A 19850-nucleotide genomic window follows, 5' to 3' on the forward strand; every position below is an offset into this window, starting at 1 on the left:
CATGAGGAAACCAAGACGCAGAGACCTGGTAACTTGCCTGCGCTCACAGTTAGAAGGGATTGGTGTCTTTGTTCACTGCTCTAGCAATACCACAGACTGGGTGGCTTATAAACAAGAGATATTTGTTTCTCACAGTTCTAGAGGAGAGAGGTCCAAGTTCAAGGCACAGACAGATTCCGTGTCTGGTGAAGACCCTCTTTCTGGCTCATAGATGGCCATCTTCTTATTGTCCTCACATAGTGGAAGGGACGAAGGAGCTCTCTGGTATCTCTTCCATAAGATCACTGAGCCCATTCATAAGGACTTTACCCTCATGACCTGATCACCTCCCAAGGGCCTTACCTCTAATTATCATCATATTGGCTGCGACATATGAATTTGGGGGGGGGATACAAACATTCAGTTGGAGTTAGGATTACCTAATTGTACAGCCTACACTCTGAATTATATTGAAGCTAAAGCCAAATTGTGGAAGGTCTTCTTTAGCATCCACAAGAATTTGGGTCTCTAGGGGCAATAGGAAGCCAGCAAAGGGTTTCAAAGGTCTAATTTCCAGTTTAACTTGATCAGTCTTTCTGCAGTAGAACATTTGATTTTCCAGCAATTACCTCTGCTGTGTCATTTCAGTGGAGTGGGAGAGGAGCCAAAGTACAGTGGAATAAGTCTGGCCAGAAAGAGAAGGTGAAGACCCAATGCAGACTCTACTTTGGAGGTGCCTGGTGAGGTTAGGGTTGGGCTAAGATGCAGGGTAGTGATAGAGGGGAATGCTGGGTAGAATCCAGTTAGGGTAACCTAGGTGAGAAATGCTGTGCCTCCAAAGAAGTGAAAGTAGTGGAGGAGATGAGAGGTGACTCAGTTCTGGTGTGTGTGTTTAGATTAGTACTGACAGATTGGCAGTGTGTGAGAAATGAGATGAGATTCAGGGAAGGGGCTCTGCTGAGCACCATGCTTGAAAGGTCTACAAGGTCGAGAGATAAGGAGGGGCAGCAAAGGAGGCCGAGAAGGACCAACTAGTAAAGAATAACCATGAGTGCTGAGGCCCAGAAATGCAATGAAGTGGAAAGGTGACCAATTGAGCCAGTGCTACTGAAAAGTCAGTTGGAGGAGCACTGAGCATTGGCCATCAGACTGAGCCATTGGAGGTGACCTGATGTATTAGTCAGCTTATGCCATGTAACAAAATGCCACAGACTGCATGGCTTCAACAACAAACATTAATTTTCTCACAGTTCTGGACACTGAAAGTCTAAGACCGTGGTTTGGGCAGGTTGATTCCTCCTAGAGCCTCTCTCCTTGGTTTTTTTTTTTTTGTTTTTTTTTTTTTTGTTTTTTTTCCTTGGTTTGTAATTGTCTGCCATATTGCTGTGTCTTCTCATGTTCTTTTCTCTGTGCACACATGTCATTCCCGGTGTCTCTCTGTGTCTAAATTTCTTCTTCTTATAAGGACACCAGTCAAACTGGATTGGGGCCCAGCCTAACAGCCTCATTTTAATGTAATCATCTCTTTAGAAGCCCTATCTCCAAATAGAGTCACATTCTGAGGCAGTGGGGTGAGGATTTTAACACAGGAAATTGAGGAGGACACCATTCAGCCCATAACACCTGGCAAAAGCAATCTCAGTGATGATGGATGGGAGGAGGCTAAATGGAGTGGGTTCAGGACAGAATAGGAAAAGAAGAATCAGATGCAGTGGGTACCTGCAATTCTTTCAATAAGTGCTACTGTATGAGAGGACAGAGAAATGGAGGGGAATAGAGGTCAAGAAGGATTTTTGTTTTAAGATGGAAAAAATAGTATGCTTTATTCTGATGGACCGAGACTGTGCAGAGGGAAACATTGGCTAGCTAAGAAGAAGTGCTGGAATTACATCCTGGAGTAAATACAGAAGGAATCTGATGTGAGTCAAGGGTGTTGCCTCAGGCAAGAGCACAGATGGTTTGACTACAATGACAAAAGGAGAGGCAAAGTGCTAGGGCCTGGACACAGGTCAGAGGTCACACTGTGGGGAGTGGGGAGTTTGAGGAAGCTCCCTTCTCCTTGCTTTTGTTTCCTCAACTGGGAAACCAAAAGTGCAGGTGGAGGCGGAGGTAGGAGACAGATGTCTGGGGATGAGTGTGCAGGTGGCCTAGGAACAGGTAGCAAGCCCACTGGATAGGATCAGGGCCCACTCGGGTATAATGATCATGAGCTTAAAGTCAGCCCAGCAAGCATGGTGGTGTGGTTTTCCCATTTCTGACTATGCTGCATTTCCATTGGATGGAAATGCAGAGTTGCAGAGTTAGCTCTAATGAGATTTAGTTTTGCCAGGCGTGAGGACTCCAGAGAGGGGCAAGGGGATTGAGGGTGTGTCTAGAGAGTGAATAACGCAAATCATGGAATGTAAGTGGGACAAGTGGGAGTGGGGTGGGGTGGGGTGGGGGAGGTGCAGGAGGTGGGAGGCAGTAGGGTCCAGAGTTCTTGAGGGAGTCCCTCAGGAAGATGAGAGAGGTGGTAATAATGTGGGATGTTTAAACAGGCGATTAAAAAAGGGTTTCGATTATTGGTAAAGCCAACAAAAATGGAATGTGAGCCACATATGCAATTTTAAACTTTCTAGTAGCCACACAAAAAGGTGGAGACACAGATGAAACTAATTTAGACACCATAATATATTTTATTTGCTCTAATATATCCAAAATATTATCATTTTGATATGTAATAACTATAAAAAGACGATTGAAGTATTTCTGTTTTTTTTCCCATGCTGAGCCTTCCCAATCCAGTGTGTATTTTGCGTTTCAAGCCCGGCCTTAGTTTGGCGCAGCCACATGTCAAGTGCGTCAGGGCGGAGGTTGAAATCAAGAGAGGGAAGGAGGTCAGGAGGAGTTTGAAACGGAGATTGAAAGAGAGCCAGAGTGAGCGCCAAGAGGGGAAGGGTGAACACATGACCCTTAGCAATGAGAAGTGTGCAGTTGTGATGTGAGAGTCCAAGATGGGGAGGAGAGGAGAGAGAGAGAAGGTTCTGGAAATAGCAGCAAAGAGCAAAGAAAAACACCTACTGCATCTTTAGGCCAGTTGTCTGAGAGTGGGAGGGAGAAAGCCACACTTGGGAAGACAAGGGAGAGAGGTTCAGTTAGAACAAGAAGAATGTGAAAGAAATGTTCAGAGCTGAGATCGACAAAAATAAGGGATTTTTTTTTTAAGATGACCTGCTGGGAGGTCCAGGGGCTGCCCAGTGGGAAGGTTTCAGTAACTGGGGAAGGAAATGGTCAAAGGAGCATAAACAAGGCTGTTTGGGGATTTTTGTGGGTAATGGGTTGTCCTGAGAGTCCTGGGGCTTCTGTGGGGCTGCAAGAAGCCAGGAGCAAGGGCTCAGTGAGACTGGTTAGGCCGGTTTCAGGGCAGATAAGGCTGGGTTTATAGGAGGGGTCTTGCCAGGAGCACACATATCCTAGGGCAACCTCTCTGCCCACCAGGGTGGTGTGTGGGCAGGGGAGGGAGGCCTTGTCCTGCAGCTTCAGGAGCTCTGGAGTTCATCTGGGCTCTTGTGGAGGTGAGGAAGCCAGGGGAGGCCAGGGGAGGTGGCAAGGCCCATAGCAGGTGGTGAGAAGTGATCCTAATGCAGTGATAATACAATGGCTCCCCTTGGGTGAGCAAGTGGCCCAGGCAGGCACTGTACTTGGGCCTCAGTATATTGTCCGCATTCAACCTCAGTATATATTATTATCCCCAGTTTGTGGATGAGAAGGTGAAGGCCTAGGTGAAGTCAATCGCCCAAGGTGGCCCAGCCAGCCAGAGGCAGAGCCTGGATTCAGATTTGCCCTGATGTTTGGTCCCTAAACCCCACCCCTCTGCGCAGCTCCTGGCCTTCCCTCCTGGGACAGACCTGGGGACTCCTCTACCATCAGGAGCTGAGCTGGTGGCAGTGGTGGCTGGAGCGTGGATTCTTGGAGTTTAAGGTTTCAGAGGTGGACACATTCTGGGTGATGACGAAACCAGGGTGGGGCTGTGGGAATAAATGGCTGCAATGCGGGAGACAGATGGGATGAATTATTGCAAGAGGTGACGCTGGCAGGAAATAGATATAAATGCAACTAGGCTTGGACAAGAGCACAGAGACAGGGTCTTACAAGGCTTCAGAGGGAAGCCTGGGACTCAAAGCTCAAGGCAGACCTCAGGTCGGAGTAGAGGTGCCCCCCCTCCCCAGGGGTGCCCCCCCGCCTCCCCACCAGCCCTGCGCCCACCACCTCCTGGGACTTCTGGCCCCGAGTCTAACTTCCATATGCAGCAGGGTTTGGGAGATATAAACACAGCTGTGAGGACGGGGCCCAGCCCTGCGGACTTGGTTGCTGGTTAACATAAGGCTCACAGAACTGATGGGGGCCTGCCATGGGCCCCACCTTCCCAGGGTCGTGGGGCCTGTTTGCTCCCCTGCCTTCCCACTTCCTGCTCTACAGCTTCAGATCCACTCAAGTCAAGAAACCCAAGGTGTTCAGAGTACCCACATGGAAGCCTTGTCTGTAAAAAGTCCTGTTAAGAGAGGAGGCTGCAAGGAGGGGACTGGCAGTAATCAGATCTGGAGGGGCAGACTGAAGAGAATTACGCAGGGCAAGGGAAACTGAGGACAAGCTTTCCGGATGAGGGCCATACACCATGGTTTGCAGGAATGGTCTTGGTCTATGCCCATTCTTTCTGCATAGTAATTAGTAGAGCACAATTTGCTCTTTAAAAAAAAAAAAAAAAAAAGATTTTATTTATTTATTTATTTATGAGAGACAGAGAGAGAAGCAGGCCCCACGCAGGAAGCCCGACGTGGGACTCGATCCCAGGTCTCCAGGATCACACCCTGGACTGTAGGCAGCACTAAACCGCTGAGCCACCCGGGCTGCCGCACAATTTGCTCTTAAAAGGGTCTCTGTTTGAAGGTGATCTCACAGTTTGTCCACGAGTAAAAGGGAGCTTGATCTCGTCCCCCTTGCCCTGTTGTATCTTGGCATCTTGGTTGTCCAGTCTTGTTCGACCTCAGAGTCTGCCAAATGTGGGAATTCATCCCTTCCCTCCAGAGTTTTGACAATCCCCCAGCCCTTACCTAAGGACATCTATTAAGACATAAATGTAATTTTTTAAGTATGTTAAGTATTTCCAGGGTATCCAGGGGGAGTTGCTTTTTTAACATGTAGGCTTATACTGGGGGGGGTGGTCCTTGAAAGGTATTGACACTCTAAAGATAAGCTGGGCACTGTCTTGCCAGTGGGTGGATGTGGATGTGAGAAGAGCCCAGGGCAGCCCCCTAGGACCTTTGGCTCCTCAAGTGTGCCCTTTCCTTGCCCTCTGCAGATGGTCCTCCTGGCAAAGGAGTTCTGTTTTGTGGTCAGGAGTAAAAAAACAACAACAAAAAATGTTGTTCTCACTACTCTATTTCTAGGTAAGTTTTCAAAGCTCCAGAGTCTCATTTGTAGCTACTTTAAATCCTAAATTCCAGAAGGTGATGAGCCCTTTTTTTTGAAGGGCAAAATTCCATCACCAAAGGAAACCCAGAAACAGAACAGCACCTGGATACCAAGGTGAATTGAGTGGTTAAACGATGACTCCTATGGCAAGCTCCCTGGCTGCAGTTCCTACGCTGGGGTAAAGCTGAGACAAGGCAGGGAGTGTGGCTTCTTCCCCGAGCCTTGCCTGGAGCCGTGCTCTCCAGCATGCTCTTGTCATTGGTCTTGGCACGGGCTAGCTGAGGGAGAGAGAACTTCCCTTTCCATGGTTGGACTAGCTGGTCCAAGGAGACAGAGTCAGGGAATCAGCAGCCTTAGCCACTACATCTTGCTCAAGAAATGTTTGCTGAATGAATGAATGAACTATCCTTAGGTTTCTTCCTCTGAGTTCCCCATTATGTGCACCAGGATCCCAACCCTGGACTTCACATCTCCTCCTTTCTTCTAGGCAGCTCAAACATCCCAGCCCTGCCACTTTGGGTAAATCACCTAATCTCTCTGAGGCTCAGCTGTATCATCCATAAAATGGAAGTAATAATATCTGTCTTCGTGATCATTGTTGGCCTTAGAATTAATATTATCGAAGCGCTCAGCCCAGTATAGGTGCTTGGGAGGTGGCAGCTGTTATTCTGTTGTGTCCCATTGTTGGAGGTTCCAAAACAATTTTGAAATGTAGGCTTTGGGCAGCCCAGGTGGCTCAGTGGTTTAGCGCTGCCTTCAGCCCAGGGCCTGATCCTGGAGACCCGGGATTGAGTCCCACGTCGGGCTCCCCGCATGGAGCCTGCTTCTCCCTCTGCCTGTGTCTCTGCCTCTCTCTCTCCCTGTGTCTCTCATGAATAAAGAAATAAAATCTTTAAAAAATGCATTTGAAATGTAGGCTTTATTATTATTCATGTATGGTGAGGCCGACAGGTCAGGTGAGGACTGCCATTGAAAAGATGGCTTGTGGGGCACCTGGGTGGCTCAGTAGATTAAGTGTCTGACTCTCAATTTCAACTCAGGTCATGATCTCAGAGTTGGAAGGTTGAGCCCCACTTGGGGATCTGCACTGGGAGCCTGCTTAGGATTCTCTCTTTCCCTCTGCCCCTCCACCTGCTTGTGTATGTGTGCTCTTTCTCTTTAAAAAAATAAAAAAGAAAATCTCTTTTTTTTCTAAGATAAATTTTTTAAATAAATTTCTAATAAAATTTATTTTATTTATTTATTCATGAGAGACACACAGAGAGAGGCAGAGACATAGGCAGAGGGAGAAGCAGGCTCCATGCAAGGAGCCCAATGTGGGACTCAGTCCAGGGACTCCAGGATCAGGCCCTGAGCCAAAGGCAGACGCTCAACTGCTGAGCCACTCAGGCATCCCAAAAGAAATAACTCTTAAAAAAAAAGATAGTTTGTCATTCACACTGCCCATGCCACGGGAGGAGGTTATGTGGGTGAGGCAGCATGAGCAAGCATGGGATATAATAGTTTAAATGATCCAATAGCTTGATGGCCATAGACTGTCCCTAGTTGTCCGGTACCCGGCCCTAGGATGATAGGGCAGGTGGATAGAGGCCTGGAGGGAGGAAGTGATAAAGGAGGTAATGGTAGTATGGGCTACTGATTGGGTGGTCTGCACATGAAAGGCTTGCTTGCAGGTGAGTTTTTTAATTGGGGCTGTCCCTGGGAGGGCCAGTCTCCAGAATCAGCAAAGCCCCAAGATGTTGAAACATCAAATATAGAAACTACAAAACACGGTTATTACAAAAGCCTAAATAATGATTTGGGGTATCCAGGAGATTTGCATTTAGTTTATTAGTCTCATTTAACAAACAGCCAATAAATGTTCATTGAACACCTGCTATATAGGCCAGGACCTGTGGGATACAGGCATGAATCACAGACCCTGCCCTCTGGGAGCTGACCATCAACAATCTGTATTTTTGTTAATTGATTTGTGGGTGCAATTCTTTTCTCATTATTACCTATACCATAATTGGCCACAGGTTCCCAACAAAGCTCTATGCATGATAACTATTATTGATTGGTTCCAGGCCTTACCAGGTGACAAAGATTCCGTGGATCTGAGGTCCATCGTCTTCACTCAGATCCACTGAACCCCCTTCTGTGGCTCAGCCAACTCTGCTTTCCAGCAGAGGCCAAACAGCTGGAGGTTTCAAGCCTATATAGGCTTTAGGACACTTCCAGCTCAGTTCCATACTGGTTGGGATCTTTCCTCTTTAAACCCAGACACCCATTTGGCCCTCCCAACTCAACCGGGGGAGTTGGGGAGAAGAGACAAGGGGTGTTAAATTTATCCATTCCTGTGCTGAGGCTAGATCAATTCACCAGAACAAGGCGACCAGGCAATGGAGAGAGGTTCCCCTAGTGGCCTGAGAAGAGTAGTGATTTAAAACTGAACAGAGCTAAGCTCTGGCTTCTACATTGCAAACATATCATCAGGTGGCTTATATCCTGCAAGAAGGGGTCAGGAGAAGGATTGGGAATCTTTTTGAGAGGGACCCAGGGCCACTCTAGGAGGAGCATTTTGGGCCTGAATTTAGGCAGAAGCCTGAGCCTGCTGTTTGAGTGTCTGCACTGACAGCATTTCTTCAATCCATGCCCTGCCATGTTGGGCAAGAGTATAGGCATCTTCTACCCACCCAAGACTCACTTCTTCTTCCTTGGGATTCCATGGCCCCTCTCTTGCTCTTGGGTCCCTGTGACCCTCCAGCTCACCTTGACTGCCCTCATCTCTCCTCCCACCTGGCTTTCTCTTTCCATTCCTCAGCCCAGCTGCAAAATAATATGCACATCAGCCAGAGTCCCTTCCTCCTCCCACTTTCCTCCTGCTGAAAATAAGCACACAGCCTTTGACTGTTTTCAAGAACTTTTATGCCGAGTAATTTGGGAAATAGATAGGGGCTGAGAAGAGTAACAGATATTGCAGGGACATTAAAAAATTACAAGATATCTCTAGAAGTACCAGAAGAAACTGTCCTAGATCCTCACAACAGCTAAACCAGATTGCCTCTGGCCATCCTGCCTTCACCCGGCTCCTTTCCTAGAAATGGTTGTGAAAGTCTCAGACTCATCTAATCACACAGAAGACAGTGGCTGCCTCTGCCTGCCACCCCCATGGGGTCATCTGCCTCCAGGACTTGGGTCTGTGGTGCCAGAGGGCACAGGTGACCAGCGTTCACTGTACTGCAGCTGGTGGTTCAGGACCTTCCCAGACCTGGGTCAGATGAAAGTACAAGCACATGACTTTCTCTGCAGTTTCCCTGCCTCACACCCTCCTCTTCCCTTTACTTAGGGGAAGTAAACAGTGCTGCCCATTAAAGCCATAAAGGGACAAGCAGCTTCAAAAAAAAAAAGAGGTTATTTGGGGCTGCCTGTTACAATGAACAATGTGAGTGGTGAGTAACCAGAGTGAGGATGATGATGTCAACCTTGGGTGGTTTTAAAGAGATCCTTGGATGAGATGAGCCCTGAGGTCCCTCCCAGCAATGAGCCCTTATTTCCACCTGCTGTTTCTGAAACTGTGGGACCAAAGAACAAAAGGAAAATGACTGAGTGCTTGTTGTTGGTATAACTGAAGTAGGTGACAATTGGATTATTTGCATCCTGGTTTCTATGTTGTTTAGATTCCGGTTCTTTGGGAAGAAGTAAATACTCATTTTTATCAATTTGTATTTTTTTTAATGGGAGGAAAATAAATTCAAACAGATAACTCCCCAAGTGCTCTAAACATATGATTAAGAATTTGGAAACTTACTTTTTCAAGGAGAGGCTAGACGGATGACAGGATAGCTCAGAATGTTTTCCTGTGTCTCACAGTTAACATGAGACAGAGGCAGGCTTTAAACCTACCTCTGCAGAGACCCAAACTCCAGCTTTCCTCCTGCCTGGTGGCAGTGTGGGGAAACAGGGACTCAGAGTTGCCCAGGCTGCCACCATAGAGTGGCCCTGACACCAGGGACCATCTCCTGAGGCATCCTCAGCCCAGTTATCTCGGATTGAATGGCTTACAGATAGATTTTGCTTTTCTGTTCTTTAACCCTTGCTCCCATGTACCTCTCTACCCCCAGCAGACAGTACTTTAGCAAAAACTCTTGGCAGGTGGGGGGAACTCTTGTTTCCATGATAAAAGGAACCCTTCACAATTTTAACCTGGGAATAATAAAATTGTTTAAGAGAACCCCATTTGAATGTGTCTTATTAAAAAGAAATCAAAATTAAAAAAAAATAAACTAAGCTCTTATAATAGTAAGGCTTTTCGTTGATTTTCCAAGAAAGTGTCTTCACATTCTCTTTTGGTATGACAAATGTCTTACTCCAGAACTGTGTATCTCTGTGCCATAGATGTGGGATTTCATCTTGAATCAGAATCAGTATGTCCAGGGGTGGAGCTCAGGCCTCAGGATGGCTAAGAAGTTCCATGCATGACTATACTGCTCAGCCAAAATTAGTGTCTCTTGAGTTCTAGTGAATTGCTCTCACAGTTTACCTGTATGGGTACCATGTGGCAATCTGAAGTCATGGGTGAGCAAGGCAAGCCAAGATTTAATTTAATTTAATTTAATTTAATTTAATTAATTTAATTTAATTTAATTTTAAGAGCAAAATTTTGCTCAAAAATATGTGTTCACAGCCAACAGAAATGTATCAACTATTCACATAAGACCAATATGAGAGAGGAGCTTTGCAGCAAAAATAAATGCCTTACACATGTCTTCATTCCTGCAGAGAACCGTATTGTGGTTCTGCTGTGTGCGGGTGGATGGGTAGAGAGCAGTCAACGAGACACACGTTGGTCCCCAGGGGACTTTTTAGACAAGTTGGCAGACAGAAGTGTAAAGAGACAATTGTGAATAATAAGGTTAGTGCTAGAGATGTGTGCAAGGTTCTGGCATCTTTCTTTCAGTGATACCTAATCCCTAATGTTCTACCTTCTGGAATATTCTCTTTCTTTTAAAGATATATTTACTTATTTGAGAGAGAGAGAGAGAGAAAAATAGCATAAACAGGGGCAGGGGAGGGGCAGAGCGAGAGAGGGAATCCTCAAGCAGACTCCTCATTGAGTGAAGAGCCTGACATGGGGTGCAATCCCAGGACCCTGACATCATGACCTGAGCCAAAGGCAGGTGCTTCATTGACTGAGCCGCCCAGGCACCCCTAGAATATTCTTAATCTTGAACCTCTAAAAAGTCTAGCTTTGCTTCTCGATATATGAAATCAAATTCATCTTGCAATTTGTTGTATTTTAATTTAATTACTTTTACTGAAGTCAGTGTTCCTCAGAGTGGCTATATAAACTGTAGTCATACTCAAGAGGACTTTAAATGATATACAGGTATAAATTTGTTATTTTAATAGCTAAGGATTTATCTCAATGTGTAATAGGAAGATACTCATTTTCCACTTGCAGTGATATAAAGCTTCCCTCTCAAATAAGTTAAAGTCAAAAAAAAAAAAAAGAGTGACAAATTAAAGAATAGCCCAGAAATCCTGGGCTGTGGCAAAACTGTTCAGGTTTCATGCAGACAGAATGTCTGGAGGTGGGGAAACCATCTATCTGCTTCCAGCTGACCAGGAAGCCATAGGCCCCATGCTGAGAGAAACATCTTCCAGCCTGGCACTGGGGAGGGGGGAGCGTTCTGCGAGTCACTTTGCATTTGTTTTTTTGGTTTCTATTTGTGTCCTTGGAGCCACTGGCCTTGCCCTCCCCAAGCCTCCTTCCCCTGGCTTTCCGATCTCCTGAGAAGCCACCCTCACTTCTGGAGGCCACTGCAAGATGGAAAAACCTTTCCCTCAATTCTTCTAGATCTTGGAAGAGCTTTCTGTTTGTTTGTTTTGTGTGTGCGCCATTTTCTCCCTCGATCTGGTCTTGTGTGCGACCATGTCTGCAAACAACAGCTATGTTTAATAACTAACAGCTTTGCCTGGTGCTTTCCTCATAACTGTTCTCACATGGAGGAAGACATTTTTCTGCTTAGAGTCACAGTTTTCAGATTTATAATAGCTGTTACTCAGATGATGACGACACTGACGAGAAAGAATGGATTTTAGCTCCTCTACAGAGGCCTGTCCTCCTAATAAGCGCTGCTGAGTGGCTGCTGCCTTCTTCATTCAGACTCTGGGACCACTTCCTGACACAGAATGAATCACCATCTCTGCTACGAAGCACTTTACTTGTGCCATCTCTCTATTACGTACCTGTTTCGTTCACACCTGCGTAACAGATCCCCGTGTACTTGTCTTCTTCCCTTCAGATGCTCACATCTGAAGGGCTGTGGCCACATTTTAATTTCTCATTCAATAAATATTTTTGAATGTCGACTACATGCCAGGCATTGGGCAGGATCTGGGAAGGTGGGAGGTGAACAGGCTGGCACTGGCTGTCTCTCACGCAGCTTGTTGTCTTTGCCCGCTACAGTGTCTGTCCTAAGTGTATCGGCTATCTATTGCAGCATAACAAGTTAACCCAAAACATAGCAGCTTAAAGCAGCAAAGATTTACAATCTTCCCAGTTTCTGAGGAAGCCATGGGTATGCAAGGAAAGCCAAGATTTTGTCTACTTTTTCAGATCAGAATTATATGTTTACATACACATATGTTTACGTATAATATAATCTGGCAGGAATCTGGGAGCAGCTTGGATTGGTGCTGGCCCATGATCTCTCGTGAGACTGCTGTCAAGATCTTGGCCAGAGTGTGGTTTTTTGAAAGCTTGATTTGGCCAGTGGATCTGCTTCCAGGTTCACTCATGTGGCTGTGGGCTGAAGGCCTCAGTTCCTTATCAATTAGCCTCTTCACAGGGTGTTTATGACATAGTGCTGGCTTACCCCCAAACTGATGTTCCAAGAGAGTGAAAGTGAGTAAGGAGAAGCTGCTGTGTCTTTTGTCTAATCTCAGAAGTGACACACTATCACTTCTATGGGTCACACCAACCAAATCCTGGTGCAGTGCAAAAAATTAAATAAGGGGACAGAGATCGTTGGGGGCTATCTTGAAGGCTGGCTACCACAGTAGGGCAATTGATAGTGGGTGTTTGATAAATGCCGGTGAAAGTTTTTACCCCAATAATCCGTAAGTCAAAACTTCTAATTAAAAAAAAAATAGACCATCTTTAAGAGGGGTTTTAGGCGTACAACAAAATTAAGGAGGAAGTACAGAGCATTCCTGTATACTCCCTGTCTCCCTACATGCGCAGCCTCCCTCAGTATCATCCCCCACTGGTGTCATACATTTGTTAGAATTAATGAACTTACATCGACACATCACTATCATCCAAAGTCCATAGTCTACATTAGGATTCACTCTTGGTAAAAAAAAAAAAAAAAAAAAAAAAGGATTCACTCTTGGTGTTGTGTAGTCAATGGGTTTAGACAAACATACAATGATTTGTATCCATCATTATTGTATAATATAGAATAATTTCACCACCCTAAAAATCCAGTGTGCTCCTTCTATTCATCCCTCCTTCCCCGTAACCCCTGCCTTTTCCAGAATGTCATATAGAATCATAAAGCGTGTAGCCTTTTCAGGTTGGCTTCTTTCACTTATAATATGCATGTAAGCTTCCTCCGTGTTTTCTCATGGCTTGATAGCTCATTTTGTTTACTTTTTTTTTTTTTTTTTTAACAAATAAGTGAACATACTTTTTGCCTTGGTTTTACTGACTGTATCCTTGTGGAGTGTTTTTAATCTTCCACTAAGCCTAAATAATTTGAATGGTTTACCCAGCTAACATGCTGCTGCCACATTAAATTAAAAAGTCAGTAAATGTGTTTTGGGCAGACTTAGTAACTTGTCTTTCCCCTAAATTGTCTTTTTTCCCTCGCAATCACATTCTCTAGCTACCTTGCCAGATTCATTCATGTTCTGCTTGTCTATTGCATTTATGGAAAACCTCTGTTTGAAATTCTTATATGTTCTACTTAAGATAGATTTTGTCTAATGTACATAGCTGAGTCTTGTTAAAAGAAAAAAAAAAAACTAAGCTAAGAAGAAGGCTTGTGTTGTGTATTAGTTGATGAAGGGACCTGTCTCAGTGGGGTACTGGCTGTTAAACAGAAGCCTCAGATAGAGGGGAAGGGAGCCATTCTTTCTCAATTGAAAAAAGTAGGGTATATGGCTATATCATTGCAGTTTGCCCCATTTTTACAGTGAGTTAGCAATGCACGTGCTCACAATGAAGGCAGGACCCAGTTGGCAGTATTGTTAGCTATATGATTTTCCTCCTCCTATTCGGCCGTAATTAAAGGTCAGCACACACTTGACAAGAAAGGGATGGTGTTCTAATTGGTGGAATTGAAGAAAAAGCAGTCCTTGCCCTTGTGGTTGATTAGTTTAGGGAAATGTTTTCATTCCTAGAGAAAGGAAGAAGTTCTTCCTTTTTTGCTTTCCTCCCCACATGAAAAATTTCAAGCTGAAGGACAATTAGCACTCATCTGGCACTTGATAAATTGTGACATAACCTTGCTAGTCAAGCTGCAAATGTATGTTGCTGCACTTAGTCCTTAACTATGTTAACATTCATCTGACTGAACTGACTGCCTCAAGTTCAGGCAAGTTATAATGACTTGTTAGATCTCAGTGAAAAAGTTACATGCAAGGGATGCCTGGGTGGCTCAGCGGTTGAGCATCTGCGTTTGGCTCAGGGTGTGATCTCAGGGTCCGGAATGGAGTCCCACATCGGGCTCCCCACATGGAGCCGCTTCTCCCTCTGCCTGTGTCTCTGCCTCTTTCTGTGTCTCTCATGAATAAATAAATTAAAATCTTAAAAAAAAAAAGTTACATGCAAAAAAATATATATATATGTCAACTCTTTTCTTTTTGAGAGAATGATTTCTTGTTATAACGAACCAGATCTGCAAGATTCCACTAAAATTGAAACAGTTAACAGAATATGGCTGAAATCCATCCATATTTCAATAAGAAGAGGATCAAACAAAGGCAATGAAAGAAAAGCCCAAGACTGCTTTGGGATAAACATAAGGATAATAGCATTTCAGCATGGGCATCTTCTGACCCTTCGCAGTTGGGTGGCCACTGTCAGCAGCAGCAGTATTGTCATCATCTAAAGAAAAAGCAGGGTGTAGAGCAGGAACAACCGTCATGACACCCAAACTCATATTTGTGTAGTATCCAATGCCATGCCTACCATTCTGTCTTTCTAGGGAAACAGCCCTGTCTCTAGTCATTTGCACCCAGAGAGCCCGTGGCTCTCATGAGAACAACAACAAAAAAAGATGAAATGTGTCAAGGAGGGATGCCTGGATGACTTACCATTTGAGCATCTGCCTTCGGCTCATTTCGCGATCCCGGGGTCCTGGGATCGAGTTCCACATCAGAGCCTGCTTCTCCTTCTGCGTATGTCTCTGCCTCTCTCTCTGTGTCTCTCATGAATGAATAAAGAAAATCTTTTTAAAAATTAAAAAAAAATGTTTTTAATGTGACAACAGCCTTTAGTTTCTGGAGCAAAACAGCTCATAGAGTCTATTGTGTAAAAGGGATAGAAAATCCTGGAAAAGAATACTTAGGGGAACTCAAAAAGATGTATTCTGCTCAAGTCTTAGTGGAAAAGCAGATTAACTTTTCAAAATTTGCTAGCAGTTAAGGGTTGATGAGAATGGTGATTAAATTTGTGTTTTTTTTAAAACTTACTCCAAATTGTACCCAAAATTTTGTGAAAATATTATGTAATCATTCTACTTGGCTGTTTGAACAGCAGTATTTTCAGTGAAATGGAGTAAATGAGTGGGAAAATGTTCTTCATTTTTCCTCCTCCCTCTTGGGGGCCAGCACACCAGTGTGGTCACTCATCCTCTCCCTCCCAGTAACCAAACCTCCCCAAGGCCCAGAGGTGATCATGGTACCTGAGAGGTAATGAGTATCCCTTGAAGCAACTGCCTTGCAAACCCAAAGTAGCCAAGGAATTACAAATATCGCACCATCTTTAGAAACATTTTGGAGTATCAATTATTTCAACCTTTTTCTGCTCCCACACCTTCCTCCATGTATAGCACACTGTAGTAAGTTAGCAACATTGTCCCTCACAGGAGAAAGGGGATAAGCATAATAGGGGCATGTATATTTTGGGAAAAAAAAAAAAGCCCTTTTGGATTCCTTCCTGCCCTGCTGGGAGTCAGGGCAGGAGAGCATAGCATCTCTTCCTTTCTACTGTCAGTTGACGAAGCAGATGGAGGTTAGTGGCTTTCCAGCCTCTGCACAGGCTATCTGGGAAGACTGCCTTGAAGGAGGAGTCTAGCTAAAAGATGAGCAGGAGTCAGGGCACCTGTGTCCTCACCTAGGGTTTGCCACTAACATTTGACACCTGCACCTGTAATCTGAAGGGGTTGGACCAAAAGATCCATGAGGTCCAGTAGAGCATGAGTATTTTGCTCTCCTGTATTGGCCAGAAGCTGGAGAGCCTTGTGTAGTTTCACAGAGTGAAGTTACTATGTCTTCCTGCAAATCTAAACCTGTGGTTGCAAACTGGTGGTCAGATCTGGCATGGAAGTGTGTTTTGTTTACACTCCCCAGTGTTTTGTAAGCTTTTTTGTCTGTTATTATTATTAGTTGTTGTTGTCAACACTTTAAAAATAGGGCAATTTCTCAAAATCACGTCTGGCTCGTCTTGAAAATTCTGTGTCTGGCAACACCTGACCCTTACTCCTACATCCGCAACCTTTTCCAGACTGTGAGTGCGCGGTTAGGTTCCCCAGGCCCACGTGGCCCACTTTGCTCATTTCCATCCCTCCTGGGCCACTGTAGAAGTTAAAATGTGCAACCTCTGTTTTAAATTTTCTCCATATTTTCTGGGTCACATGGGACAATGATGCTTTGTAAAGGACACCTATTCCAGCCTATTTGAGCTTTCTCTGCTGCTTGGGCTGGCTCCAGGAGGGTGGGTTTGTTGGGCATGTGAGCTGTGGACATGGCTATCTGGCTTGTTTATGAATGCAGAGGATGGGAGGAGAGCCAGAAACTCAAAAGCTTGTCATGTTCTGGAAAGTTCCCCATCATTACAGCTGCAATGCAGATGTGCAGAAGGTGTGAGAGGCTGCATTTGAACATCTGCCTACATGGGGAGCAATGAGACCAAAAAGAAAAAAAAATGCTTGTGGGGTTTTCACGTGCTTGATTTTCCCTCCTCTTCTTACCCTTATTGTTTAGGTCCAGGCCACAAACGGCGAGCAGGAGGCTGCTGCACTCAGCTGGGCTCCCTGTCAGCCCTGAAGCATGCTGTCCTGGGGCTCTACCTGCTGGTCTTCCTGATTCTTGTGGGCATCTTCATCTTAGCAGGTAAGGGCACCCTTCCCTATTCTGGCCTCTAAGCATGAAGCAGGAAGTGTGCGAGGAAGCAGGGGCAGGTGGGAACTGGAGCGCTGGAGCCTCTGCTCTTCATTTCCACAGTCATAAGCCCAAACACCACCTTGGTCACCATGGAAACCAAGAAGGAGAAAGTCGGCTGGTCTTTTAGACCGGCAAGACTCTTGGCAGCTTTGCCCATTTCATGTGGGATGCGGAGTTGGCAGAGGCTATGTGATCTTGGGAAATCTCTGAGTCCAGGAGCAGAGACCGAGCTGTTCTGAGTGACTTCTGACTCTCCCCACATCATTGTGTGACTTGTGCATCTCACTGGCCCTCCCTGGAGCTCTGTGCAGAGTTTTACACAGAGTAGGCTAAGCTCCTTTTCCTGGTGATGATGAAAATAGTCATGAGACATTTTGCTGCTGAGGCTAATCAGACTCATAATAAACCTGCTGCCCTTTTGCAATTATTGGGTGTGGGATGGGTTTGCCCCAGTCCGGCAGGGTTCCTTGTCCCAATTTCCATCTGTAAGATGGGCCAGTCATATGCTGGAGTTGGGAGCACATTCTCTAGCCAGGAGGAAGCAGATCTCATGGCTTAGAAAGGGATCAAATGGAGGATCCCCATGCTTTACCCCAAGCCCAGCTCACCACTCACAGATTACTCCACTGTGATACAGATGGGGAAGCAGATAGGGAGAGAGGTTATGATGGTCTCTCGTGACTCCCACCCTGAGGAAGAGGTGCACAATTCCCACCTTTCTCAGTGGAGATATGTGAGTGCTGACAAAGTAAAGCCAAGGGATCAGTTTATTTCAACCTCCCTTGTCCTACATGATCACCTGCTTTGTGTCAGATTCCATGCTAGGACTGGAGATACAGCTAAGTAAGACCCATGGCTTTCTTTCAAGGAGTTTCCAGTTGGGGGATGAAGCAGAGGCATGGAGATAGAATCGTCTTTAAGCAGAATGTGATGGGGATGATGACGGAGACTCTATGTTGACACAAGTGCTGTGGTAATCTAGAGGAGCACACGCAGTGGAAGTATGGGTGTTGCATGGAGGGAGGTTGGTCAGAGCAAGGCAGCTGGCCAGGCTGGGATGACTTAGAGTGTTGAGGGTGGGGTCCTTGAGTTAACTCTAGGACAGGGATCCGGAGGTTAAGCACTTGCAGATGACCCTTTGCTGGAAATTGTGAGGCAGATGCCCAGGACATCACTGGTCTATTCTCACTTTCTGTCGAGTGAGCATAGTCAGCTGGGCCCTGTGATGGGATGTTAAATGCTGCCTTCACCTTCAGGGTTCTATGCTCAGGGCAAAAGGCATCATTAGGGGTGGTGGGACAGACACCTGGGGGTAGAGGGGCAGGGACAGACATTGACCTAGGGGTAGAGGGGCGGCCAACAGCAACAATGAGAGAAACTCATGATTCATCTCAAGGACCCAGGGATAATGTCCAGCCAGAGGATGATTTGAACATGTTCTTGGGCTGCTCAGTGGGAGATTGGGATCTGGGTTTTGTGGGCTTGGCAGCCACAACCATAACAAATTTCCAGAATTTTTGGAAACCGTTTCAGCCCAGCAGGAAAGCTAGGCTATGGTATTACAACTTCTCTGCTGAATAGGAACTTTTAGGTGACAGAAGAAGGTCTAGGAGAGTCAGATGATGGAGACCCTCGGGCAGGTCTCTGGAGCCTGGAGGGTCTGGAAGACCATCATCTCTTAGGGAGAGAAGACCTGCCAGGGAAGGAAGGTTCTCTTCTGGTGCCTGGAGGGTTGCCATGTGGAAAAGAGCAGACATATTCTGTGTGGCCTCAGAAGTAGACAAATGGGTGGATTTTGTGAGGAGATAGATTCCCATTCAAAACAGAGGAGAATTCCTAACAAGTACTGTTGCCTGGCATGGTGCAGAAAGACTTTTCTCCTGGCTAAGTCAACTTGGAGTTTGAATGGGATTTATGATGACATCCTGGAAGTTTCAGAAGGGTGGATGGAATGTGATTTTCCAATCTAACCAAAATGTTGCCGTGCTTCCTCGTTGTTGTGTGTGGAGACCTGGGGAGGATGTTGATCAATATGATCACCTTTGTGCCTGAAGCTTCTGAGTGAGTACCAGCTTGCCTGTATTGATGTGACAGTTTGGGGTGGATTTGAATTAATCTGATGAAACAGAGCATTGTAGTTTATCTCTTGGATCTGTGGCATGGCCACTGGCTCCTCCCCAGGTTCTTGCCTGGAAAATCATGCTGGCCCCTAGGAAGGGTTAGGTGAGGGAGGCCAATGAAAAATATAGTCACTTGCTGCCTCTCCCCTCAGGAGGGGACTTAGGAATGTGGTGGACAAGTCTGGGGTTCTTCAAGGAGCTCCTGCCTGACCTTAGGTAGGATATTTCTTCATATTACCCTGATTGAAGATCTCCGGTGATGCTCCTTTTATGAAAATACCAAGACAATGGGGAGATCCATGATTCAGTGTAAACCAGAACTTGCCTGCCCTTCTGTAAGGAGTTCTGCTGTGGCTGCTTCCTCATCTTAGATGGAACATGTTCTTCATTGCCCTGCTGAGGTTGCCTTGCACAAGAGGTGCTAAGGACTGAATCGTGCCCCACCCCCAAATTTATATGTTGAAGCCCTATCCTTCAATATGATGGTGTTGGGAGGTGGGGCCTTTGGGAGGTTATTAGGTCATGAGAGTGGGGCTCTCACTGATGAGATTAGTGCCCTTATAAGAAGAGACAGGAGAGGAGAGGGAGAGAGGGAGAGAGGAAGGGGGTGGGAGAGAAAGAGAGAGAGGAAGAGGGAGAGAGATACCTGCCATATGATGGCATAGAGAAAAGGAGTGACCTGCAAGCCAGGAGAACAGCCCTTACCAACAACCAAATTGGCCTGCAACTTGATCTTGAACTTTCCAGTGTCCACAGCTATGACAGATACATGTCTGTTGTTTAAGTCACCAAGCCTGTGGTGTTTTGTTAGAGTAGTCCAAGCAGACTGAGGCAGGAGTCCTGTCGGAACCACTCTCAGACTTCAAAACCTCCTTGTTGACACAAAGCTCATACATCCTTGACAAAACCACCCACTGCAAC

At 45.7% G+C, this 19850-nt stretch overlaps 1 protein-coding gene across 3 annotated transcripts in view; it reads left to right on the forward strand.

Moving 5' to 3' along the window:
- SCARA5 (scavenger receptor class A member 5) overlaps positions 1–19850 on the forward strand; it is a 122454-nt gene that overhangs the window by 12825 nt on the left and 89779 nt on the right. For all 3 annotated transcript variants that reach the window (XM_072796162.1, XM_072796163.1, XM_072796164.1), the window contains exon 3: positions 16630–16758. In XM_072796162.1, coding sequence (XP_072652263.1) covers positions 16630–16758 — 129 coding nt within the window. The remainder of the gene's footprint in view (positions 1–16629; positions 16759–19850) is intronic.

This window comes from Canis lupus, chromosome 24, assembly GCF_048164855.1.
Source record: "Canis lupus baileyi chromosome 24, mCanLup2.hap1, whole genome shotgun sequence".
Lineage (NCBI taxonomy): Eukaryota > Metazoa > Chordata > Mammalia > Carnivora > Canidae > Canis > Canis lupus.